Below are 20,149 nucleotides of genomic sequence, written 5' to 3' on the forward strand. Positions count from 1 at the left end.
TCCCTTCCCGCCCCCAGCAACGTTCTGCCCCGTACCTGAGCCTTTCCCGGGTCCCTAGAAATCAGGGAGACAAGCTGCCAGAGTCTGCTCCCTGTGTCCCATGTCCTCTTCACCCTAATGACAAAGGAAAGTCCACACAGGACACCTGGGTTCCCTCCCACCCTCGGTCACCCTCAAGGACTACGCTCAGGTTACCCGGTCTGTCTGTGCCCGTGTGCCGGCTCACTCAGGCCCCCCTTTGCCTCTTTTCTCAAGGCCCAGGGTTTCCCTTGTCTTCTGTGTTCCCAGAGCACCCCTTAGTCTCTTAGTCAGTACTTCCAGAGCCATGGGGGCCACTGAGCACTCATATACTAAATGTCCTAGACTCTTCTTCCTCAGTGCCATGAGCCACATCTACAAGAAGGTTTACCTTTCTTGGCACTCAGGAAGGTCTTGGCTGCAGACAGTAGTTGCTTATTTCAACACAGGAGCTGGGGAGGCTGGCCCTTGCTCTAACCATGCAGAGGGACAGCTGCCATGATCTAGAGCGGAAATCAACCACTGACCAACAAAGCCTCCACGTCCTGCAGTTTTCTTTTTCTTTTGTTGTTGTTGTTTGTTTCCCAGGCAGGGTTTCTCTGTGTAGCCCTGGCTGTCCTGGAACTCCTCGGTACACAAGGCTGGCCTCAATCTCAGAGATCTGCCTGCCTCTGCCTCCGCCTCCCAAGTGCTAGGATTAAAGGCGTGTGCTGCCATGACCTGTGTCTGTATTTTCTTTCCAGTACCAGAGGTTCAAACCAGGGCCTTTGTATATGCTGGGCAAGAGTCCTCCCACTAAGCCACACTCACACTCCTCCCCAAGTCCCCCCTTTTCTGCTTTTAAGTGACCATTCAGCTAAAAAAAAAAAAAAAAAAAAAAAAAAAGTCTTGTGGAAATGAAAGATAATCAGAGTCAATAAATGAATAACTCAGACATGTTTTTTCTTTTTTCTCCAGAGAGCACAGCCAAGGCTGGGGCAAAAGCCATGAGTTCATGACCCTGCTCTGACCTCCTAAGTTGGGGTGTTTGGGGTACAGCTGAGCCTGGCCCCTTCCTAGTCTTAGACCCCTGAGGCCACAGAATATAGATGACTTCCTCTGTCATTGCCCAGCCTGGCTCCTGGCATTCTGAACTATCTAAGAAAAATAAGGGCTACTAATCAATGCAAACACCCCCAGAGCTCTAGAACTTCTGCTGGCCAGACGTGCTAAGGGGAAAAATTCAAGAGCCCTGCACCACAAGGCTGGGTGGGTGCTTGAAACCTGTTCTAAATGAAGACATGTGTGACCAGCAGCCAGTATGATCAACAGAATCATAGAATGTGGGCCACCCACAGCTCCGCGGTGGCTATGGTCCCTGAGACAGTTTCCAAGACCTTCCAAGTGAGGGTCAAGCCCCACACCCACCCCCCATGGAAGCACAGACTGAGCGCAGATGGAACAGGTAAGTTTTATTTGGACTTTCAACTTGTTCAGAGAGCACGGGGCCCTCTCTCCCCTCCACAGGCCCCCTTCCCCATGTCCCCTCCCTGGGGAACACTCAGGGTACAATGATGTGTCTCTGGAGTCCTTGGCCCCTTCCCTGCTGACATACCCCTCACCCCCTTCACAGAGGAAGGAGGGGTGTGGGGAGAGGGCCTGGAAGATTTGGATCCGAATGGTACATGCGGTGCACAGTGGTTTTCACTGCCACCGGATGGCCAAGGCCCCAGGGAGGCTCAACGTGAGGGGTGGATTCATAGTGGGCAGCTGGCTCCCTCAGGAGGCTCCCACCTCAGCCTGGGGCCCCAGCCTCCCACTCCCCTGTCTTTCTGAGGGGTCGGCTCTGAGGTAGATTTCACAGAGGGAATATAGGGTTGGGTGGGTGGGTATGGGAAGGGGATTAGCTCTTTTGAAGTTGATCTCCACAGTACCCAGGGCCCATTCTCAGATTCTGGCCTGGGAGGGAGGGGCTGATCACACCCACCCAGCAAACACAGGCTGAGTCACACCTGGGCTCCGGGGCACCTATGGTGTCAGGAGCTGCAGTGGGGGAGCATTGAGGCATCTGCCTTGATGATCTGCACCTTAGTGCCAGGGACTCTGGAAGGGCCCAGGCCTGTGAGGCTGCCAGACAGTCACCCAGACTGAGGGTGATGGCCCAGGAGTCCCAGCCTCAAGGCAGCCCCTTTGGACTGGATCATCGAAGGCCTGCAGGGTCCTCCCACCCCTCTGCCACCTTCCCTGTTTCCCAGGGTGAGCAGAGGGGGAGAACAGAGCTGGCCTGCAGAAACTAGTGAGAAACAAGACGCCTCTTTCCCCAATACCACGAGCCCCAGGCTGGTTGAGCATGAGACAGAGGGCTGGCATCAGTGTGCAGGGCAGGCTCTGAGACCCTCTCAAGAGGTCTTCCCTGGAAGAACATTGCCCAAGAAAGATGGATACTGGGAAGGGGCTCCCAGAGCTCTTGACCCCTCCTCCTCTCCCTCCCACAAGCACTAGACTTCTTCTTGGATCCAACTTTGTTGAAAAACAGAAAGGCAGAGAGAGAGAGAGAGAGAGAGAGAGAGAGAGAGAGAGAGAGAGAGAGAGGTGGAGGTTTTGTCCTCCCCATCCCAGACCAGATCCCCACTCCCCAGAGGAAACCAGGAAGATGGAGAGAGCCTTGGTCAACCTCCAGGAAAGAGCCAGAGCTGAGTGGTGCCTGGACCAGGGAAGACGGCACACACACATTGACTCGGTAGCTAGTGGAGGTATCTGGGGACCGCAAGGGGCAGGGGCCCCCCACGAGATTCATGCAGCATTCAAAGTGAGTGTTTGGGGGGTGATGAGAGAGCAGAGAAACAGCCAGTTGGGGGAGAGGTGCCCTAGATCTTGCTGTTCTCCAGGTGGGAGTCAATGTGTTTGATGAGGGCATCATCTGGGTATCCAACAGGGAAACCCAGCTGGCAGAGGGGGCAACTGCGGATGTCAGAGCCCACCGTCTCCATCAGTAGCTGTGGGAAGAGAATGATACCACTTAGAGTCTGCCTCACCCCCAGCCTGCTCTTTCCTAGGACCCGCAACAGGGAGGGTGATGGCATTCGGAAGGGGTCTGGCTGCCCTTGCTCCAGCACCATCCTCAGCAGACACTATAGCCGCCAGCCCAACACCTAGTACTTTGCCCAGGGCATAGGTCTCAGGAATCGTGAATGAGAGCCACTGCTCAGTTAGCTGGGGCACACCAGTAAGGAGGGAAACCAAGACCTTGACGTGCCTCCAGAGTGGCCGAGGCACCGCTATCTTAAAGAACTGGACAACTGCAAGCAATGTACAGCCCCAAAATAATTTCCTGTCTGGCTTTGGAATGCATTCTGGTCCTTCCAGGTAGCAAGGGGTAGCTATGGCACTCAGGAAACTCATTATTTCAGTGAAATGATGGAGCTCTGAAATGGGTTATCATACAGGACAGGCAGAAAAGAGCCCAGGACCTGAGGCTTGAAGTGGGGAACTTGATAGGCAGGCCCGTCCCTGTGTGGGTCTGTGTTCTGCCCCTTTTAGTGTCCCTGTCCTTTGGCCCCAACATAATAGTATGCTTGAGACACCCATCACAATCCAAGAACTGCTTTGAGACCGTTGCCTCCTAAAAACTCACTAAGGTAACAGCATCACGGTCCTCATTTTGCTCATGAGAAAACTGATATGAAAGAGGGAAAGAAGGCCTTCAGACACGACGCAGTGAGTCGGAATCAACCCTAGGACTGTCACTTTGAGGACCAAACCTTTTTTTTTTTTTTTTGGTTTTTCGAGACAGGGCTTCTTTGTGTAGTTTTGCACCTTTCCTGGAACCCCACTTTGTAGACCAGGCTGGCCTCGAACTCACAGAGATCCGCCTGCCTCTGCCTCCCCAGTACTGGGATTAAAGGAGTGCGCCACCACCGCCCGGCGAGGACCAGACTTTCAATATAGTGCAGGTGGTGGTGGGGGGGGGCTTGTTCCCACCAACTGGAAACCGAGGGAGAGGGGAAGGGAGGTCTATATTAAGCTAGGGGGTATTCGCGGGTCGCTGGCCCTGCCTACCATGTGTGAACGTAAGAAACAGAGTGGGACACCAGAGGGACAGCAGGTTCTCTCCTGGGCACCTCAAGGTAGCCCCGCTAAGGAAGCAGTGCACTACTCACATTGATGGATGGCCAGGACTGTGCGTGCTCAGCGTGGGCGTAGGCGGTGGCCGCAGGTGACTCGGGGATGGGGAAGCCCGCACAGAAGGAGGCGCAGCGGATGGTGCCGGCTTCGGGGCTGGGCGGGCTGGAGGGCATGGCCCACTCCTCTTCCTCCGATGGCTGCTTCTCAAAGCGCAGGCGGATGCCCTCGAAGGCGCGGCGCGGGCTGAGCGGCCTGCCGGGCCCGTAGAGCTCGCCGCCGTAGGCGCGGGGCTTGGGGAGCGTGGCGGCCTCGGCCTGCAGCCAGGCCGGGGAGGCACCGGCATAGGCCGCGCCCTCCGCCAGCTCCGAGTAGCTGCGGCGGCCCTGGAAGCCGGCCTTGGCGTGGTGGCTGGGCGGCTTGGCGTAGGCGCGCTCGGCCAGCGTCCTGTCGCCGGGGGGCGGCGGCGGCCGGGGCTGCGGGGCCGGGCAGCTGGGTGGCACCGGCGAGCGGCGCTGCGGGCTGGGTGACTGGCACGATGGTGGCACCGGCGAGCGGCGCTGTGGGACCGGCGACGGGCAGGAGGGCGAGGCGGGCGAGCGGCGCTGCTGGGGCGAAGGGCACGGGGGCACCGGCGAGCGGCGCTGCGTGGCGGGGGACTGGCACGGGGCACAGGGCGGCGGTCGGGCAGGCGGGGAGGGCGAGGGGCACGCGGGGGCCGGGGAGTGGCGCTGTGACAGCGGCGAGTGCCTTTGGCCTGGGAAAGAGATAGCAAGGTATTGTAGCGAGCCAGGGGCTTTGGGGGGGGGGGAATGCCCACCCAGGGATGGGGAGGTGACTCCTGGGCCCAGCGCCCATGCTCCCCACACGGAGGGCGGAGGGGGGGAGCTGGCAGGCTCTGGCATTCTCACCTGCGTTTCGGGCCTGCTCTTGCAGCAAAGTCCTCAAGATCCTCCCCTGCAGGGAACTCAGCTCCCGAAGCCGACCCAGCTCCTCCGTCAGTTCTGTGTAGGCCAGCGCCAAGTTCACCCTGAGGTCGGAGGGCAAGGGGTGGGGAAGAAAAGGGATGTGGTTCTTCTGCCCCAGCCGGAGAAAAGAACCCGCTCTGCCTTGCATCTTCAGCACCTACCCCAGCTGCAGGATTCCTCTCTGCCTTTAGAGTCCACCTCAACAGCCACCTCTTCTGGGGGAGCCTCCCTCTGCTTCCAGAGACGTTCCCCACATTGGAGCCCAGGTTCCCCGCCTAGGGCAAGGATGTGGAATAGAAAGATTCCAAGGGGTCCCTGAATTCCATTTAGGGGCTGCCCAGAGCTCATTCAGGTGTATGTGAATGTTTTCCTAATTGGTGCAGAAACTGCCATGGCAGAACAGATTCCTAAGAAAGCCACACACTAAGTGTACAGCACACATTTTCTCAGAGTGTGTACTAGCACAGGCTCCTGGTGTCAAGGCCACAATCCCTGCTGTGCAGGAGGCTGATGCAGAAGCTGACTGCCTGGGATACAGAGCAGGTTCAGGGTTAGCCTGGTGAGATCCTGTCTCAAAATAAAAAGCAAAATGTAACTCCATGGTAGAACACTTGTCTAGCAAGCAGGAGGTCCTGGGTTCAATACTGGCTACAATCCCAAAATTGTAATACCCAATATCCAGGACCATAAACAAACGATCTGTGTGCTGGGAGAAGGGGACCTATAAAAAACACCCTCAACCTTGAAAACACGGGGGACCACTTCTGCACAGGCTGTGATGAAGCCATTCCTTAGGAAACACCCGGCTCCCCTCCAAATTGGCCCCATTCCAGGCCCACTGCTCTTGTCTCTACCTAAAAGCTACTTGGTGCTCCTGGCCTCAGACCTCTCAGGACCTCACTGTGCATACCCGTCCTGCCCTTTCCATTCAGATCCTTATGAGAAGCAGCTAGGCACTGCCCACCTGGCAGGGTGTGCCACCCAAACAACATTTCTCAAAGGCTGCCTTGCCATGGACTTTCATCGGGATCCGTGACATCGTATTTCTCTTCCCAGCTCTTTGCTCAAGCTTGTTACTCAGTACAGGTTCAGAAACAGCCTCCATCCAGTTCTTTTTTCCTGTTCACTTCCTGCGACCCCTTCAACACCCACTCTCATGGATGGAGCTGGGGTCCAGACTCACTCCTAAGTTCAGCAGAGGACCCTTTTCTTCCTCTGGGCACCCCAAACACAGAGCCCTGAAAGTTATCACCTCAGCGCTGCCCCTCTTCCCCCCTGTGAGCTGCTGCCCATGCCAGGAGCAATTCTGACCTCACAGGATTCTATCATGGCCTCTGGACCTGCCTGCATCTGTGTTCTGGGCTTGGACAGGGCCGGGAGCAATCTGAAGGCAAGGTTTTAACTCTCCTTAGCTCTCCCATCTCTCCAGCTCCAGAAGGGACCCTGGAACTTCAGAAGCTGGGGGGGGACGACAGATGTTGTGGAGGGAGGGTGACCCTCCTCCTGGGGTGAGAGCCCCTGCAATGATACACCCAGAGGGACCAGTCAGGGCAGGTGGCTGGGGTACATGAGGCAAGTGTGAGGAGTGTGAAGCAGGGAGTGTGCCTCTCAGGAGAGCAGAGGCACGGAGGCTGGAGCTTCAGAGAACAGGCAATGCCTGTGCTCCCCACTCGGGCTTAGGGGCTGGCACTCTTTCCAATCTGGGGTCACAGTGCAACACTACTTTTAATTCAATTACAATAAGGCATCTGGGAACCTTATTCTCAAAATAAAAAGCAAAATGTAACTCTATGGTAGGACACTTGCCTAGCAAGCAGGAGGTCCTGGGTTCAACACTGGCTACAATCCCAAAACTGTAATACCCACTATCCAGGACCATAAACAAACCTACTTCTTAGGGATAACCAGGCCTCATCACCCATCTTCCAAGACAGGAGTTGTCCAGGGAACCCTGACTTGGGCGCCACGGCTACCATACCATCATATCTCAGGCCTCACGTCTGTGAAATGCATCCTCTGCTCCACCACCTTCATCCCATAAGTCTGTGGGAAGAAATGGCATCTTCCCATGAGAGTGGGAAGTCCAGGCATGTCCCACAGCAAAACCGGGGACTCTCCAGGGAAGCTTCAGCTCTTAGACTGAAAGCCATTTGAGAGCAGGGGCTGCGTGTTCCCCGTCAGAATGGAGACTTCTGGGGGACGGGACCATGCTGTCCACTCAGCAGCGGGAGTTAAGGAGTGTCACCTCTGTCCACAGAGCACAGTTGTTCTCCCCATCCACCGGCCCTGCTGTATCTCAGGTGACAGATACAGGTCGTCTCTTTCACACTCTGCCTGGGAGATCTCACCTGTCAGTTCAGTTCCCCGGGCCCCTCTCTCCCCTGCTGGCTTCCTTGTCAGGAGCCACCCTAGTTTCCACAGCCCAGTGCCTGGCACTCTCCTTGGAGTGAAAAAGATGGAGCTTCAAGAAACAGAAGAAAGAAACCCTACCTCAGCGTGCTCAGCCTCTCTCCAAGCTGACACTGGGGGCTTGGGGCCACCCTCACAAAGACCTCTGAGACCCTGGACAGAGTGAAGAGCTCGGACCTCCTCCTGACACCTCACAGTCCTGTGGGACATGCCGTTTCTCTGGGCATCTCTCTCCTCACACACTGATGGTTGAAGATGCTATGCCATCAGAATGACTCACTGAAAACACTGCCAATTCAGTGGAAAAAATCTCAACTTGACAACACAACCCAGAGCCTCACATGTGCATCTAAATAGATACCCTGCTTCCTGACTTCCTGGCCACACCTGAGAGGTTTTTTTTACACCATCATGACTTGAGGAGGAACAGGTCATGTGAGCAGCTAGCTGCCCTGGGTCTATAGGAATGCTGGTCATGGGTCAGGCACAGTGCTACGAACTTCATGACTACCCTATGCCAATCTACCTCACAGGTAAGAAGATGGGCCCACAGAAGTAAAGTCACTTGGCCATGTCCTAAAGCTGGGAGAAGAGCACCAGCCTCCGAGATTCCAAAGTCCCAGCTACTAAGCATTACACACACAGCATTTTACACACACACACACACACACACACACACACACCAAACCTCAAGAAAGCAGGAGAAATACAGTGGGAAAGCAGAAGAGAATGAGGAGGAGGAAGAGGGTCTTCGAGGCAGCCCAGGTGTTTAGGGAACCACCACGCCTGCCCCAGGAGAACGAAGAGGGAGAGTGGAAGATCAGAGCAGTTAAGAGCCGGTTCGAGGCTGCGGAGGCGGCGCAGAGCAGTCATCAACACACTAGCTCTCAGCACCTCAGCCCACTGGGTTGGCATCTGTGGAGAAGCCAGAGTAGAAATGGCAGAGCTGGCAGGGGAGAGGGCTTCTACGCTTCCTTGGCTTAACCTGCCGTTCATCCTTCCCACCAGTCATCCAGGGATCTCAAAGTCCCTCCTGAAAGCAATTGTCCCCACTGTCACTAATAAAGCAACTGCAATCCAGGAAGGTCAAAGACCTCCAAAGTGTCTTTCTGCCTCAAAGGAGCTTCGGAGCCAAAAAGACAGCTCTTCTCCCTGCCCTCACCCCATACACACACACACACACACACACACACACACACACACACACACACACACACACCAGCCCAGGCCCCACTGCTGCATTAGTGCAGGGAGAATTCAGGACTCCGGCCAGCCCTGAGGGATGGGGTGAGTCTTGGAGACTGGCCTCAAGTCAGGATAAAGACTGGGATAGGTACAGGGCTGGTAGTTCTCCTGTGGCCATGATTATGGACACAGTTGGGGGGGTCAGGATTAGGGATGGGGTGAAGTCAGGCCCTGTGCAGTGTAAAGGCTGGGGAAGAATAGGGCTATAGCTGTCCTGTGGTCAGAACTGTCATCTGATTCAGACCTGGGAAAAACCAGAAACCCAGCATTCCCAGCCTGTCCATCCTTACCCCTGGCTGCCCCTAGCTGCCCCAGCCACCCCACCCAGCAGGGGAATTTAGGGGCCAAACTTTCCACCCACCCACGGGCACACCCAACATCAGTCTTCCCGCCTGCCAGACCCCTCAGGGAGGGGACCGCAGGCACCAGGCCGTGGAGCGGACTTGAGGTTGCGGGCTGGCGGAGGAGGAAGTCGCTTTGCAACAAGCCAGTGATCTACCACTTCCTTTCCGGAGCCTTGGCCCTTCATGCTCCTCGACCAGCTATGACTTGTGGTCCCCAGACCTGAGCTCTTCATGGCTGCCTCTACTAGGCAGCACCAGATGGCTATGGGTCCAGAAGCTTCCCTAGACACAGCGGGGCTGAGCAGCCCACAGCTGGACAGGAACCAGGGGCCCTTGTGTGCCCAGGCCTGTCCTTGCTCACACGAGTTGCATAATTAATAGTGTCCCCTTTCACTTTCAAAAGTGATGCAATTTGGTCAACAAATCACATGGTCACTCTTGTATAAAAGGCCTCCTACCTGCAGATCCACCTCCACAGGCAAACCGTGAGCCACATCACCCTGCTTGCTAGGACCTGTCTGGACTGCCCTTCCCTAGTTCCTGAACTTTTTATGCCTCGTGTTTATGAGAGTGATATGGACATCATGAGAAAGCCCACTTTGGAGCTTGGTCTTTTTTTTTTTTTTTTTTTTTTTTTGAGACACTGGCTTAAAAGAAACAGAGAACTACTTGTTCACACACTAAGAAGTTCCATAAAAACACAACAATGGGCCGGGGTGGTGGTGGTGGTGGTGGTGGTGGTGGTGGTGGTGGTGGTGGTGGTGGCACACGCCTTTAATCCCAGCACTCGGGAGGCAGAGGCAGGTGGATCTCTGTGAGTTTGAGGCCAGCCTGGGCTACAGAGTGAGTTCCAGGAAAGGCGCCAAAACTACACAGAGAAACCCTGTCTCAAAAAAACAAAAACAAACAAACAAAAAACCCCACAACAATGGAAGCCATAATATATATTAAAGGACCTGTAGTTAAAAAGAGAGCAGGAAAATAATTAAAATATAAAGAAAAAAAGATACTGGCTTAAGATTTATTTAGTATGCTGGATGTGGTGGCTCATGTCTATAATCCTAGCACTTGGGAAGGAGAGGCAGGAGGACCACCGTAAATTAAAGGCCAGCGTGGGCTATATAGCACTCTGTGAGCTCTAGTCCAGCCTGGTCTACACAGCAAGTTTCAGGACAGTCAGAGACATACAGTGTGACCCTGTCTCAAAAAGAAAAACAAAACAAAAGACCCCAGTTGGTAGTACATGCTGTAATGTTTGCACAAGGGAGGTAGAGGCAGGAGAACAGTAATTTAAAGTCATCCTCAGCTACACAGCAAGTTCAAGATGGCCTGGGCTACGTGCTCTGTCTTAAAAAACAAAAACTAAACCAAAACTCAAAGAACAACAAAAAGCACTCAGTGATGAGAGAGGGGGATGCGCTTGTCTTCGAGAATGCTAACCAGAGCGGCTCTTAGCTCTGGGCCCAACCGGCAGGCACAAGGCTGGAAATGCCTTCAAAACCCACAGTCCCTGAGGCCAGCAGAACCCCTGCCCACCCTCAGGGTGCCCTGCAGCCACAAGTGCTCAGGGTTAATTTTTTTGTGCTCTGGGTATCAGGCTGAAGGAGACTTAAGGGAAGGAAGTAGGGAGGGCGAGAAGCCTGAAGGAGGCGGCCCTGGGCCTGCTGGTTCTGGGGGCAGGAGGCTAGGCTCAGGGTACACGGGGGTCTCCGACTTCCGTCCTGACCCACCCCACACTGCCCTTGACCTCTGTGCAGAGTTTCCATCCTCTCTCTTCTGAGTTCACACTTCCCCACCACTAACCACAGCCCACGCAGAGGCTTGTGGGTGGAGAGAGGGGGTGGGAGGGGTGGGCGGAAAAGGTCCCAGGTTGCAACCCTGAGCCCCCCACACTAGGAAAAAAGAAAGGTCTATAATTTATGGTTTCCCCCTCATCACCCATAGTGTACCCCATCTTTTCGCTGGATCCCCTCACCAATAAGACCCCATCTACTTTCCAAAGCTGCTATCTGGTTGGAGCCCTCTCTACCTCAAGCAGTGACTCTAAAGTCTCTCTGGCTCCCAGAACTGGCCATACTTTCAAACAGTCCCACCCAGGAATCCACAGGCCAGGGAAGGGGACCGTGGGGTTCCTATACATGTCGCCTTGGCTGGGACCTTCCTGGGTCCTGGCTTCCTGAACATCCTCCTCACAAGCTCGGTGCACTCCACTGCCACCTCCAACCTCCTCTTCCTCATCATTCTTCATCTTCTGGGGCCATCTGGCCCCCTGATCTGTGACCACCAGGAAGCAAGCTATCCAAGAGATTCCGAGCACAGGTCAGACCCGGAGAATGGCAGCCAGCCTGTCTAGCTTGGTGTCAGTCCTGCCTGCTGTGAATCACTGATAGCTAGAGTTTGTGGGCCAGGGGCTGAGAACGAGACTATGGCCTCCAAGGCCTGCTCCTAGGCACAGATCGCACCGGGATGGGGTTCATACAGGACAGACTGGGGTGAGGGAGATGCTTTAATGGAGGATCCCTGAGATCAATTTGGCTGCCCCGGCGGTGGTGGCGGCGGTGGTGGTGGCGGCGGCGGCGGCGAACAAGAGAGACTGAAGGCACCTTTCAAGATGAGAAGATTAATTCCTAGAGGCAGACTGGGCTCAGGAACTGCCCTCTTCCCCCAGATAATTTAGTGACAGCATTTCATTCTGGGGAAAGCCCATCAATAAAATTCTCACTTGATATGGAGTCAGCAGAAGTGATAGAAGAGGGAGTTGCTGATCCTGGGAGATGAAAGGAGGGGACTGAGGCATCCTTAGGTGGGGGTGGGGTGGGAGGAAGCCCCAGGGAATTGCCCACTACCAAAAAGGCTGAATTTATAAGAAAACAGAGCTGCCGGGGAGTGAGGACTTCCTCTGAGGACTGACCCTGCCACACTGCGGCTGTCCCGGAGCATTCTGGCTAAAAGAAAGGAAAGAGCAGGCAGGGTCTGAGGGCTGACACAGACCCAGGAAGCCTACAGAAGCCACAGACTTGTGTGGCTCCTTGGAAGAATTTCCTCAGCCAGCTCCCTCAGATTGGGAAGGAAGGAGCTGGTTTGGCCAGAACAAGGAATACGGCTGATACAGCCTCCCAGACACTTTCTGAGACGGTTTTCTCTGTCACTGGGCACATGCAGCCCTGGCCCTGGAGGATCTGCCACTCTCTCTGCTCCTTCCCATGTTTTCCCTCACCTTCCTCTCTCACCTTGCAGCAGTGACTAACTCCTGAGCCCAGGAGGGGAACCCAGGGTCCAGAGGGGCAAAGACCAAGTCCAGAAAGCAAGGCCTTTCTCCAGGACAGGAAGAGTTCTAGGATCCAGCCCTGCCAAAGTCTACACTAAGTGCAGGAACGTTCACTCTAAGAAGAGGTTGGAATCACTGACCCCTAAGGGGACCTTCGGGGCTGAGCAAGGATCTACTCTATGTGGGTGTGTATGCGTTCCAGGTTTGAACACATGGCTACAATGGTCCCAGAGCCCCAGCCACAAGCTAGGGTGGACCCTTTCCGCAGAGCTCCCTCCCATCCCCCACAGAAGCCCAGCTGAGGGAGGGGTCTCCCCCATCAGTCCCACAAACTAGGTTCTCACCCTCTCAGCTGTCACAGCTCCACCCAGGCCCTCACCCCAGGGTGGGGAAGGAAGCGAGGGGTACCCCTGACTGGCCAGAAACGGGTAGGATGCCAAGGAAACCTGTTGAGAGGGAGGACCCCTGGGATCCTGGGAACTGGGTATGCCCTGGGAGGGCAGGTTAATTCCTGCCCCTCTCAGGCCTGTCTCCTCTGGTAAGGAAGCTCGTACCACTAACTGGCCTTGTCTCACACGAGAGGGGAATTAAAGCAAAAGGAGGTTTAAGCACTGTTTCTCAGAAGTGGGTGAGGATAAGCTGTGAAAGATGCCGGCCTCCATTGCTACTGCCCAGCACCCTTGCTGCCCAGCACATCCAAAGACCCCACTGTCATGCACACCCCCCTTCCCCGGCCCGGCACACAGCGTCTTCCCTACTTTTTAGGCCCTCTCTCCTTTGGGAGTCTACTCTCTACCCATCTCAAGGACTGCTCCCTTTAAATAAATAGACAAGGCGGGTCAAATCCTAAACGAGGGAGGCCATCCCCCTCCTCACAGGTGACAGTGGACGTACTCACCTCTAAGTTTTGTTTCTGGTAGAGAAAAGTCACCAGGGAACACAGAACAGGGTGACAGAGCCACTGAGTGCCTCCCCAACCCAAACCTTGAGAAAAGATGGGCCTGGTCCCAGAACCTGAATACTCCAGAGCCCCTGCCTGCTTCCTGTAACAGGGCTAAAGTGTAAGCAACCCAGACACCACACCCCAAGACCTAGGAAGAGAGGCCACTCAAGTAATGTGGACGGATGGAAAGCAAACTATGGATACCTGAGGTAGTCCCCTAGCGTATGGGGGTGAGAGGGCAAGGGTTGCAGATATGACTTACTGATCGTCCCCAACTCTCTTTACCCAAGCCATGTCACACTCCGACTGGTTGGAGGCCAGATCCTGAGGAGAAAAGTAGAGGTCAGAGCCCAGCCTCCCCGCCGGCCTCACCCCTCCCCGCTAGTCTAGCTCTTCCCACCCAAGGGCAGCTCCAAAGCCCCCTTACCTGGGCCCGCGTCTCCTGCAGCTGCTTCAGCTCTCCCTGCAGCCTCTCACATTCCGCCTGGAGCTGCTCTTCCCGAAGCTGAGCCCCCCGAGCCTCCCCCTGCGCAGCCTCCAGGGCCTCCTCCAGTTGCCTTCGCTCCAGCTCGCTCACATTTAGGCTAGTAGGGCCAGGCCAAGCTGCTGTCAGGGGACAAGGCAATGTCAGGTAGGCTCTGGCTGCCTCTGTGGACTCCCAGATCCACACAAAGTGAAACAGGTAGGGTAGGGACTCAGCCCAAGGTACTGAGAGGAGCCAGAAAGCCGAACACCCAACGATGAGAGATACCATTACAAGAGAGATAAGGGTAGGGTAGACGCAGATTCAGTGCTCCTGTGGGTCAGGGGGCTGCAGCAGATAACATGTCCTCTGGAAGGTAGCTCAGGCTAGAACCAGAAGTCTGGAGCATCCTCAGGGGCCTCTTCTAATCACAGCCTAAGGGGAGGCTGAGTGGGGACGCCCTCTGCTGGCACACCCAAGAATTGTATGATCTGAATAGCAAAGGGATGTCAGTGGGAGAATTTGTGAAAGGGTGGTTGAGGCGAAAGAACAGTTGGAGAGGAGAACGGAATAATTTTGAACAGATTTAAGCTATTGAAAGGAGCCAGGTGTAGTATCACGTGACTGTAGTCTCAGCACCAGGGAGGCAGAATAAGGAGTATCATTCCAAGTTGAAGCATAGCCTGGGGTACAGAGTAAATTCCAGACCAACTAGGCCTATATAGTAAGACCCTATCTCAAACAAGCAAGCAAGCAAGCAAACAAACAAATAAATAAATAAACAAATTGTATTGAGACTTTAGACAAGCAAGAGGTGATACTGAAATGGAAGTCACAGTTGGAGATTTGGAGATGAGGAAGGCAGAGGTCACTGAGTCTCACCATGACCCAAGGCAGGTCCCCCTCTCAAAGCCAGATAGTGCAGGTCCAGGTCAGGACAGGGTGTGGCAGGGGCAGGTGGGGGGCTCAGGCTGGGGAAGGCTGCATCCCGGAGACCTTGCTGCTGCTGCAGCTGCTGCTCCAGACCACAGATCTGCCGTAAGTGGGTCTCTACCAGGGCCCGCTGCAGGGAAAGACAGAGGGTTCAGAGTCTATACAGGACCAGGGAGCCCCATGGACTCCCAGACCCAAGAGTCCCCCAGGCTGGATAGTCAGCACCCCTCAAACTAGAGCAGAGACTTCTGGAGTGTCCCACGCTCACACTCCAAGTGGCCACAGGTGGGAGGCCTTCTCTCCCAGCACCTGCAATGCAGATGTTTCTGGCTACTGTGGCTGGCAAGGTCAGAGCCAATGCTCATCTCTGTCTCGATCACACAGGGACATGTATACAAACATTCAGCTCTAGGTCCAGCCACCCCACCCCTTTGCGAACATTAACTTCCATTTGCATATGTGACTTAACCACTTCTGGGCTCATGTATAAAATGGGGCTAGCAGTACCCCGCCTACCTCTTTTGATTGTTGTGGGAGCTAAAATGAGTAAGTGTGCGTAGAGGGATAAGAACAGTGCCTGGCATGCAGCAAGCGCCTCACAAATGCTTCTGACTATAAAAGGAAAACGCTTTTACACAAATGTCCCAGTACCCTCACAGCAGCTCAATGAGAGGGTTACCATTTACCCTGCTTTTCAGATGAGGGCTGGAAGCTAAATAATTGGACCAGGGTCACAGTGAGTTGACAGAGGCCATGTCTCCCGATCCTGCCACATGCCCACACACTCACACAAATGGCCACGTGCTAACTGTCATCACACTTCTGGCAAGCTCTATCTCTAGAGTTCTGGGCACCCCCTGTCACTCACACCCTCTCCCAGGCACAGCACTACAGGTACAGGTTCGATGCAGTGTGATAGCCAAATACACAGTATCCTACAGGGTCACTGCAGAGTCCAGAGAACAGAGTCGCCCATGACCTGGATGACACTGTCTCACTCACAAAGCAAAGCAGGCATTCACAGATAGATACACACGGATACAGGAGGTCTGCACACAAGCAGGGTGTGTACGACACGCAGGGCCACACACAGTCACAGGGTTGGAATGCTCATACACACAGTATCAGGTACATGAATACCAGACCCCCACTCTCTGGGCCTCACCATCTCCCCCAGCTCTGTTTCCAAGTCGTTTTTCTCCACACAGAGTTTCTCGTAAGCCTGGATCATCTCCCCGAGCTGTTCTTCCTGCTCCTTATTCTTCTGCAACTGGGTAGGCCCAGAGAGGTGTGCCAGGATCAGGGCCATCCTTGACAGGGAGCAGAGGGGCTCCACGAACCTCCCCAACCCCATTCCCAATAGAATAAGGGAGAGCTGAATCTAATTTAGGGAAGGCAGTGGCCACCTCTCATCAAAGGCCATGGTGGGGATGAGGCTGGGTGATTGGCATCAGAAACAGATGGAAGGAGCTGGGCTGGCTGGGAGGCTAAGGCCAAGGGCTTACCTCATGTTGGAACTGGTTAAGACGCTGCTGCAGACTGACCTTCTCCACCTCCAGCAGGGAACCGTCCTTGATTTCATACAGAGGGAAGCCATGTTCCTCTCCAAAGTCAGTGATCAGCGGGTACTGTGGGAGGGCAGAGAAGCCTGGCTCCCACCCAATGACCACTCTGCCCCAACCCTACAACCTGCTTCAGAGACTTCTATCCCTGCCCTCTCCAGTGGAACCTACCACTCCAAAGCCGGGGTCCCCACCCCCAGCCCGCTGGCTGCAGGATTAGTGGAGCTCACACACCAGAGCAGCCACTTCTTCAAGGATGGGCCTCCAGTTGTGATGACTTCTTTGTCATCCTTGGAATCTCCTGGTGGAATCCCTCCCACCCTTGCAACATTACTATCCAACTGGCCATCCTGTCCAGGTTCTGACCTTGATCTCGTAGACTTTGAGGCGCCGGCGGAGGGTGGCGTTCTCCCTCTCCAGGCCCCCCAGCCGCTCCTTGATATCTCCATAGGCTGTGATGAGAGCGAAGTGGGAGGCAGAACACATGTCGCCCCCGAGCGAGGCGTCTCCAGGGCCATCCAGCCACACCTCACTGGGCCCTAAAGCTTCTTGGGTCAGGATGCTGATGTCATCTTCAAACATGGACTCCATGGTAAGGGCTTCGGCCCACACTGGGCCTCCTGAGAGAGCAGGAAGTGCGTGAAGAGGACCACCTGGTGCTTGTCCCCAACTCCCCCATGCTGGGCTGAGGACCCTGTGGTAGCTGTAGAGCTTCAGCTGGGAGACTAGATTCCACCACATGCTCTCCCTCAGAAGGGTACATCTGTCCTCTGCTGTCACTGCTTGTAGGGGAAGGAGAAGGAACCAGATGGACCGCATGAGCGCAGTCTGGGGACAACTGATAGAGGGTCAAGGGAGCCACAGTGGCAGGGAAGGGCTCTTTCCAGAACCCAGAAAGACCAGTGGATGGGAGGCCTGCTGTCCAACACTGGCACAACCCAGAACCTGGCTGGACTGCTCAGCTTGGTCTCCTCCCCAGACCTCTGTTTCCCCCAAATACCTCGACAGCCGCCAAGATTCCCATCCCAGGCCTCTGTCTCTCGCTCCTAAGGAAGGCCAGTGCTTCTGGAGGGCCAGTCCCACCAGACAGCCTGGCCTCTGCGGCCCCCGCCCAACTTCCTCTTGCAGGATCCCAGAGTTCAGGAAAAGGAAGTGCCTCCCTAACTGCACCGGGGCCGTGGCAACCGTCCAGGCGCGGCCAGCCCCTGACCTGGGACCTACAGGAAGTCCTTGGCTGAGTGTCAGAGGCAGCAAACTGGGCAAGGGGGCCTAGGGGAACGGGGACCACCAAAGGAGACTCCAGCCTGTCCCGTTGTGCCTGCACTCAGGGACATGGGGAGCCCTGGGAGGGGGCAGGAATGACTCAGGGCTCCCAAACGAGTAGGCAGCGAGGGGGTGCGTGTGTACTTCTCCCTGCCCTGTTTATGAATGTGTGGCTGTGGCTGGCATGTGGGGGTAGTGTGTGTCTGTGAATGAGTGGAGGTGTGCCGCCGTCAATGAGCGCCTTTGCGGGGCGGAGGACGGGGGTCAGTGCGGAGTTCGGAAGCGGCCGGAGGTTGTGTGCGCGCGTGTGAGCACGCGTGCGTGAGCGTGTGGGCAGGGTGGGCACGTTCGGGCCGAGTGTCACGTGAGGCACTATGGGAATGTCCGAGGTGTGTGTGCGCGCGCTGGAGCGTGTGTGCGCCTCGGCCAGGGGGCTCGGCCCGAAGGAAGGCGCGAGTTCCGACAGTGCAGGCCCCAGTCCCCTCCCCCAGCCTGGGCTAAGTGCGGGAGAGACGCGTGTGACAGGTCTGAGTAAGGAGCGTGTGCGCGTGTTTGTAGGGCTGGCCCCACCTTTAACCCTCTCTTGCCCACGCCACCCCCTCCCCCGACTCGGCTGGCCCGCGCTCATCACACACACACACACACACACACACACACACACACACCCTCGACCCCGGCCCCACGACCTCGGGCCACCCCCACTCGAGGACTCCGTGTCCCCGCACACCCCTGCCGTGAGACCCAAGCCGCCTTCCTCCGCATCCTGGGGCCGCGCGCCGAGCGCCCGCGCAGGCGACTGGGGAGGGGGCGCCTGGACCGGCCGGGCCCCTCCCGCGGCCCCTTAAAGAGCCGCTCTTCCAACCCGTGGGGATCGGCCGACAGAAATGGTCGCCCCTCCCCTCTCGGGGGCCGAGACCGCGCAGCCCCCTCCCCCACCGCGGCCGGGCCCGGGGCGGGCTCCAGAGCGGCGGCAGGCTGCGGGCGGCGGCGCACGACCCCTCCTCCCCACTCCGCTCCTGGCCCAGGCGCTCGCCCACCTGCGCCCCGGGCCCCGGCCTCCCGCGCCCCGAGTCGCCCCGCGCCCCTCCCCCTCCCCCCGGCCCGGCCCGCACTCACGGCTGCCGCGGGTTCCAGCTCGCAGTCGCAGCGCACCCCTCCGCCGGCTCCCTCCCCTGGCCAGCCCCGGCGCCCCCACCCCCTGGCACCGCGCGCCGCTCCGCGCCCTGCCGCCGCCGCCGGGTCTCTCCCCACCCCCTCCCCTCCCCTCCCGGCCCCCTCCCTCCCTCCCGCTCGCCCGCCCCGCTCCTCCTCCGCCGCCGCCGCCGCCGCCGTCTCCTCCGCCTCCTCCTCCCCGGCTGCTCCGGGTCTCTCCAGCTGGGCCGGCGCCCGGGACCCCGCGGCTGCCACCACCACGTGGCGAGGGGCGGCGGCCCCCGCGGTGCGGCCGGGCGGAGGCTGGCAGCGCGCCTGGCGCCCACCCGCTCCCCGCCGCGCGGCCTCCCCTCCCCGCCGGCCGGCGCAGTGTCTGCGGACGGTGTGCTGTGTGCTGGGGGCGCCTCGGGCTGGACTTGGGGCTGCACATTTCGCGAAGAAGTAGAGCTGTTTGTTTGGGGGGGGGGGGTTGTTTATTTATTTATTGGTCTTTGGAGAAGAGAGATCACCAAGCTATGGACACTTTGCTCTCGGAGGAAGGGGACATCGGTCTGATCTCTCTACTTGAACACAGAGACATTAGAGTTAAATCTAACTTTGAAAGTGAGAGTGAACAAGGAGATGAAATGTTCGTTTGGGAAGACGGACAGCCCTCCCACCCTCATTAAAGACGCTCCCAGAGGCTGGAGAGATGTAGAAACAGATCTCACCCTTTCCACAAAGATTTGAGTATCTGCCAAACTGCCAGGCAGAAGACTTTTTGCTACGTTCCCACTGTGTGACCTTGGGCAAGTTACTTCACCTCTGACTTACACTGGAGATCATTCCCGACAGGCTACCCTAATGGGGAAAGAATAGAGATCAGACGCCAAGGTGCCCTGAGAATGCCTGGGAGATGTTAATGAGTCATTTTCGTTCCCTGGTGGATTAAGAACCGTGGACAGAGGCAAAGCCCGCCTGACTGCTGCTGGGGGATCGCCAGAGAAAAGCTGAGGGCCCTTGTCTTCTGAGCCAGGTAGATGCAAACCCTGCGGGCAGGGCAAAGGCTAGGGAAGGGGCTTTTGGTGGAGTCACTATTTAGCTAGGAAGACTCCCTGGAACCTGAGCCCAGCTTTCTGGCTTCTAGCAGAAGTACCTCTGAGAAGAGGAAGATGAAAGGTCTCTTGTTCTGCCGGAGCTTTGAGAAACAAGGGCATTTGCAATCTTCTCTACTCTAGAGAAAAATGCTAGGCTAGGGTCAGTTGCTCCTCCCAGGATGGCCAGCCCCGGTCTTGGACACTCTTCAAAGGAGGGGATTCTCAGTGGCTTGGCCTCCTCCTGCTGGCCTGCTCCCTTTTATAGTTCAGAACACAAAGGCAGGTCAGCTACTTGCTGGCCAAGCAAGCAGTAACTTTCTCTGAGCATGTAGATGACCCACCTATCCTGCAGATAGGAAGGCAAGCTGACTGGAACATAGGTTACCCCACTCCCTAGACCCAAG

The 20,149-nt window shown here is 56.4% G+C and overlaps 1 protein-coding gene across 6 annotated transcripts; it reads right to left on the bottom strand.

Moving 5' to 3' along the window:
- Positions 1-1,450: 1,450 nt before the first annotated feature.
- Tbkbp1 (TBK1 binding protein 1) lies at positions 1,451-18,712 on the bottom strand. Of its 6 annotated transcripts, none has more exons than XM_036195513.1 (10): positions 18,634-18,712; positions 16,621-16,874; positions 16,198-16,320; positions 15,858-15,962; positions 14,642-14,822; positions 13,724-13,902; positions 13,559-13,620; positions 5,031-5,149; positions 4,158-4,876; positions 1,451-2,993 (listed from the first exon to the last, which is right to left on the bottom strand). In XM_036195513.1, exons 2-10 carry the CDS (start codon positions 16,843-16,845, stop codon positions 2,865-2,867), a joined length of 1,842 nt encoding a protein of 613 aa, XP_036051406.1. In that variant the 5' UTR covers positions 16,846-16,874; positions 18,634-18,712; the 3' UTR covers positions 1,451-2,864. The 6 variants fall into 6 exon arrangements, with proteins under 6 accessions (XP_036051406.1, XP_036051407.1, XP_036051404.1 ...); XM_036195514.1 differs by lacking the exon at positions 18,634-18,712 and adding an exon at positions 17,255-18,214; XM_036195511.1 differs by lacking the exon at positions 18,634-18,712 and having other exon boundaries at positions 16,237-16,320; positions 16,621-18,215.
- Positions 18,713-20,149: the final 1,437 nt, after the last annotated feature.

The sequence above is a fragment of the Onychomys torridus genome, chromosome 8 (genome assembly GCF_903995425.1).
Source record: "Onychomys torridus chromosome 8, mOncTor1.1, whole genome shotgun sequence".
Taxonomy (NCBI): Eukaryota; Metazoa; Chordata; class Mammalia; order Rodentia; family Cricetidae; genus Onychomys; species Onychomys torridus.

Excerpts from the sequence above, each read along its gene's own strand:
- Tbkbp1 (XM_036195508.1), bottom strand. The coding sequence starts at position 17,073 with ATGCGGTCCATCTGGTTCCTTCTCCTTCCCCTACAAGCAGTGACAGCA. Across the intron at positions 16,321-16,620 it reads TCAAAGTCTACGAGATCAAG|TACCCGCTGATCACTGACTT; the intron begins GTCAGAACCTGG and ends GCCCTCCCACAG. Across the intron at positions 4,877-5,030 it reads AGAGCAGGCCCGAAACGCAG|GCCAAAGGCACTCGCCGCTG; the intron begins GTGAGAATGCCA and ends TCTCTTTCCCAG.